The sequence below is a fragment of the Octopus bimaculoides genome, chromosome Z (assembly GCF_046866305.1).
Source record: "Octopus bimaculoides isolate indiv1 chromosome Z, ASM4686630v1, whole genome shotgun sequence".
Classification (NCBI taxonomy): domain Eukaryota; kingdom Metazoa; phylum Mollusca; class Cephalopoda; order Octopoda; family Octopodidae; genus Octopus; species Octopus bimaculoides.
In genome coordinates this window covers 48,203,381-48,209,345 of record NC_142944.1, presented here as the reverse complement: position 1 = coordinate 48,209,345, position 5,965 = coordinate 48,203,381, and the positions used below count along the sequence as shown (strand labels likewise).

Sequence of the window (5,965 nt, the reverse complement as noted above, 5' to 3'; positions counted from 1 at the left end):
ATGGAGAATACTTTGAAGGTGATAAAAGTGTAAACATGTAAAACTAAATAAATAAAATAATATTGCAAAATTCTGGTTTCTGTTAAGGTACCTCTCGTATACTGTTGATTTAGTTCTCATAACTGAATGTCGAGGGGAACTAAAGGGGAAATTCCGGGCATGAAGCTAAATTTGAATTGACAGGTCTTAAGGTAAGCTTAGTAAAGAAGAATGTTTTAATAAATAGGATGGCTTTGTTCACAAAGAGATGTGGCAACTATCAAAATACTGTTTCAAAATGACCCATCCAACTCATGCAAGCTTGGAAAAATAGAAGTAAATTGATGATGAAAGGGAGAAGGAGGAGGAGGAGGAGAGTGATGACGATGATGATGACGATGACGACAACGATGATGACGATGGCAGCAGTGTAGGGTGGTGGTGAAGATGCTGACAATAATGATGATGACAAATTGTTTCTGGCAATCACACTGAACACTGATTGGCAGATTGTCTGGGAAACCAATTAACTGTCTACAGCTTAATTAAAAACGATTTGCTAATCATTGCGTAAGTGAGAGTGTATGTGCACATGAGTGCGTATGTGTGTGAGAATGAGTGTGTGCATGTGTGTGAGAGTGTCTGTATGTGTGTGTATGTGCATGAGTGTATATGTGTGTCTGTGTGTGTGTGATGTTCTATGTATCGGTTTATTCCTTTGTGGCTATCTGTTACTGGGGAGTTTTTGCAAATCAACAATTTCTACAGGTTTCCTGCATTCCTCTTCTCCAAATAGTTTAGCACAAACATTCCAGTAGCGATTACTCTCATTAAATTTACCAAAATGTTGGTATATATTAAATAGCAGCTGGTATGTAGCCACCCTTATGGGTGCATACTGTAACGCAGCTAACAACCGCTGCTCAGCTTTTTCATACTGGCCTAAAGAATACAAGAAATGACCTTCATGAAGAAAAATATCGTTAAGAGTTAAATTATTTTCTGATATAGAAGAAAATGGATTCAAGAAATACTTGAAGTTTTTTTTCAATGTTGTATTGCTTACTTTTTTCAAGACTTTTATCATTCCTGATTGAAAAACTAACTTAAAACCAAGATCAATAAATTTCTGGAATTTTTTAACGATAAGATAATTATAAACATTATTTTTCATAAGCTTCTTTATTAGATATGGAGTATTATACACTGATAAATAATCAGATATGTTAGATAATGCACTGACGTGGGTTGTAGGCTTATTAGTGTTATCAACTTTTAACCATTCAAACTGATATTTTATAGGGATTCTAGACTCTTTGCTGAATTCATAAAATTCCATGTGGATGAGAGGAAGGAAGGGTACATCTCTATGAAGAAGGCTATAAGCACCGCTGAAGTATAAACTTTCATCTAAAAAGACACCTGTTACATCATCTTCAAGGTGAACATAATATAAGCATTGATTTATATTTCCAGATTCAAAGTTATCTGAATATGACCAATCAGCTGTGGACTTTCCACTTGGAAATAAATTCCATTGGTGTTTAACATAAACCAACAATAAGAAAACCAGAGATGAATTTAAAGTAGTTTTTGTGGTTTTTGTGGTTTTTGATATTACTTTGGAATATATGCAGTGCAAAATAGTCTTCAGTGTACTAGCGTAGACTATCAATACAAGAACAACAAAATTATGCAAAAATCGCATTTCTTTGTGTCCTTTTAGTGAGAATGTGAATAATACAATAATTGCAGAGGAACTGAGAAATAAAGATGTATAAGTACAGTGATACACAAAGGGATTTGATATTTTAAACTTTCTAACTTTGATTACCAAGATTGTGAGGAATGTTAAGACTAGCATCAAAATCACAGCAGCATTATGTAATACAATGTTTATAAAGTAAAAGGAAATGCCAAATTGACCAAAAAACATATTTGAATGATCTGAAAAGACATTAAACAGAAACCACTGTTTAGGGCTTATAAAAAATTTACCATATGTATAATAATCATCAATTGCTCCTATAGCGATTCCCAAGAGAACACCAAAAGTAATGATTATAAACTGTTGAAAAAACAATCTCCACTTGGAAATATACCAAGATAATACTGGGCAAAAAATAGCTGTATAGAAAACAAGCAGATCAATACGTATATAGAGAAGAATACCAATCATAATTCCAGTGCCAAAGTTTCTGAGATGCTTTCCAATTACTCCTATTATAGTGTTATTATTTCCTGTGTTGTTTTTATCTCTATAAATTTTCTCAGCATCAGTTTTTTTTGAGATTCTCTTTAGAACATCATTGTTCCAGGAAATATTTCTATTCTCCCTAATATCTACGGTTCCATTTCTGTTAACTTTTATAGTATTTTTTGTATAGAAACAAGGAAGATCAGAACAAAGGGTTCTCCAGATTACTGATAATGACAAAAACACAAAAGGGGACAAAAAAGTAGAAATTAGTGTGTGTGTACCGAAAACAGATAAGTGAACAGAGAATGCTGCCAGAATACATGCTATGACAGCTAAATCATGTGACTTGTAAGCTTCTCTTGAAAATTTATAGACACTCCAGGGTAGGAAAGAAGTGATTGTTGCATGTATAGTCTTCCATATCTACAAAGAGAAAAAAATTATGTATAAGTAAAAGGGTTTTTTTTTGTCATATACATTTATTAATATGAAGAAAAAAAAAACAGAATTTACAGTTTTTTTTATATATGCAAACATTTAGAGATCTTCAATGCCAGAATTAAATTTAATCACTCAAGTGTTAAGTTACAGTGACAAAGAATTTTAATTAGTTAAATATTAGTTAAATGAACCAAAATCAAATTTGAAGCATGTATGCATGTGTGTGTGGTGTGTGGTGTGTGTGTGTGGTGTGGTGTGTGTGTGTGTGTGTGTGTGTGTGTGTGTGTGTGTGTGTGTGCGTGCGGTGTGTGTCTGAAAATGTCATCATGGTATTATCTACCAATGAGACTTGATGTTGTAGATAGGACACTCTCTAATGAAGGATAATTCCAAGGAAGGATAATTCCAAAACTAAGAAATAAGAACCTACAATATGGTAGAAGCCATAGCCACTCATAATTAAAAGGAATACTGGTGGAATGTCCCAGTGACGACCTCAAAAAAAATGTAAACACAACAGACTTGATATAATGATTTGAGATAGAGAAGAGAAACTGTGCACAGTTGTAGAAATTAGCTGCCCAGCAGATGTTAACATAAAGCTGGAGATCAGTGAAAAAGAGAACACCTATGCTGAACTATTAAGAGATCTGCATTTACTCTATCCAGATTACAATTTCTGGTTTATACCTGTAATTATTGGGGCCCTGGGATATGTAACACACTACCTAAATGCCAATCTTGAGAAATTAGGCTTCTCAAAACCGGAAAGGAGAAAGCTAATTCGATGACTACAGATCCAAGCCATAATTGGAACTGTAAAAAAATCTGTAAAGCTTTCCAGAAATTTATCATTTAAATATATATATGAGCATGTCTAGATATGCAACTATATACATGAGAATACAAACAATAAACATACAAATCTGCACATATACATACATACATATATACATACATACATACATACATACATGCATGCATGCATACAGACATACATACATACATACGTACACACACACATACATACATACATACATACATACGTACGTATGTACGTACATACATACATACATACATACATACATACATAAATACATACATACAAACAAAAATACCCTGTTGTTGATGTTGAAATTCCAATGAAGGAACCTTGGATCTAGGTTAGAAACCGGTTCTTTCTCTATTGGCAAGAAATCTTGAAATAAACTGAATAATGACATACATACATATATGCAAACATACATACATACATACAAACATACATACAAACATACATACATACATGCATACATACATACATACGTACATACATAAATACATACATACATACATGCATACATACATATATTCATACATACATACATACATACAGTATTGTGCCACTTTAAGCTATTATAAACTTCTACTAATTGCCAACTTATAAGTGAATGTTTCACATTGCATTTTTGATAGATGAAACATTGGCCTTGTTGGAGTCATTTCCATACCTAATCATTATATTTTGTAGTAGGGGTTCTGAATGAGAGGTCAAGATGCGAGACGACCACCAAAATTGGCCATGCAAAGGTTTTCAGCCACCTCATGTAAACCAATCAAGATACAGTGTTTTGAAACAGAAAAATGTCTATAATGAAAATTTGTTACATAATATTCATTTCAATAAGTTACTGTACATTAATATTTCATGTGGCCTTCCTTAGCTTGAATAATTTCTTCAGTGCGCCTGGGAAGAGATGCATACAAATCCTTCACCATCTTCACAGGTATGAGATGCCATTCTCTGTGGCTAAGTTCCCACAACTCTTCAAGATTTTGTGGATTCTTCTGACAAACTCTTCTCTTTTGTTCTGTCAACATTTGCTTAATGATATTTAAGTCAGGGCTCTGAGCTGGCCAACCTTTCAATATGGTAACACCTTCATCAGCCAGACTCTTTTGTGCTGCACACGATCTGTGACATGGAGCTCTGTCATTTTGAAAAATTTCACCTTCATCTAAGTCTGGTATCAAAATGTCCTTCAGAAACTGGATGTATTTGGCACTATTCAAGTTACCATCAATTTTAACCAACTTTCTTGAACCATCACTTTTTATGTATCCCCAAAGCATCAGACTCTCACCCCAAACTTTACTGTTTTCATTGTATAAGTGGGTCATTTTGCTTTCTAATGAGCAAGAATTTGTCAGATGGCCTCTAGAAAAGCGAAACAAATGTACAGCACAATGATGTAAACAGTACAACAAAATAAAAGATACATACAAATTGACCCTAAACTCTGCTGTGTGTGCGCACTAAGTTTTAACAGTCTAGCTCACTTCTGCTGTTTACAGCAGTGCTTGGGAGGAATGCATGTTGTGTGTGATTGTTGCATTGACCATGGCAGAGAAAGTTGAGCAGAGAATCTGCATCAAATTTTGCCAAAACTTGGCGATACATACTCAGAGGCCTATGCAAAGTTTTCAAAAATTTTTCATCGTTCTCGACACAATCAAGATTTTGTGCAACTGAAACTCAAGTGTCTTTTTGGTCAGCTGGTTAGCACAAACTTGGCAGACATGTACCTCATACCCAAATCTTCAGTGATAATGGACTGAACTGAACCGTAATTAATCTACATATCCTCTGATAACTCACGGATGGTGATTCGATGATTTCCCCTCATAGCAGCATGTACATCTCTGATGTTTTTCTCAGTTCTGCTGACTGCAGGTCTCCCAGAACGTTCATCAATATCGACATTTCTTGGAAACGTCTGAACCACTCGTATGGTTGTGTGCAGCTCAAATACTCTTCTCCATAAACTTTCTGCAAATCTGTGTAGGCCTCTGAGCAGATATCACCATGATAACTTTCTCTGCTATGGTCAGTGCGGCGATTACACGCTACACACCTTTGTTCCAAGCACTGCTGTAAACAGCAGAAGTGAGTTAGAATCTTAAAACTTAGTGCACATGCACAGCAGAGTTTAAGGTCAATCTGTGCCAAGTGGCTTTACTCTGTATGCTTTAGCTTTGTTACTATGGCAACAGTCCGAATACTTATTGATTAAACCTCGTATAAAAAGCCATGTGGCCACAAAACAGATGGATATGAGGAAATGCAAAGGAAAATGAAAATGTCCTGTAGGAGTGGAGATGAGAGAAGGACAGACAGAAAATCAGAATGAGAGAAAGAAAGAGAAAGAGAGAGGGAGGAAGGCAAGAGATAGACAAAGAAAGAGAAAGAAACAGAAATAGACATATATATATATATATATATATATATATATAAATTTCAATAATAGGACGAATTCTTTTACAGGAATTTATCAAGTAGCTAGCGTGAAAAAAAACCTCATAAGG

At 34.6% G+C, this 5,965-nt stretch overlaps 1 protein-coding gene across 3 annotated transcripts in view; it reads right to left on the bottom strand.

The window, feature by feature from the left end:
* Nucleotides 1–559: 559 nt before the first annotated feature.
* Nucleotides 560–5,965, bottom strand: part of LOC106876918 (uncharacterized) — a 59,418-nt gene continuing 54,012 nt past the window's right edge. For all 3 annotated transcript variants that reach the window (XM_089365258.1, XM_089365257.1, XM_052973621.2), the window contains one exon: nucleotides 560–2,602. In XM_089365258.1, coding sequence (XP_089221384.1) covers nucleotides 704–2,602 — 1,899 coding nt within the window. In that variant the 3' untranslated portion in view covers nucleotides 560–703. The remainder of the gene's footprint in view (nucleotides 2,603–5,965) is intronic.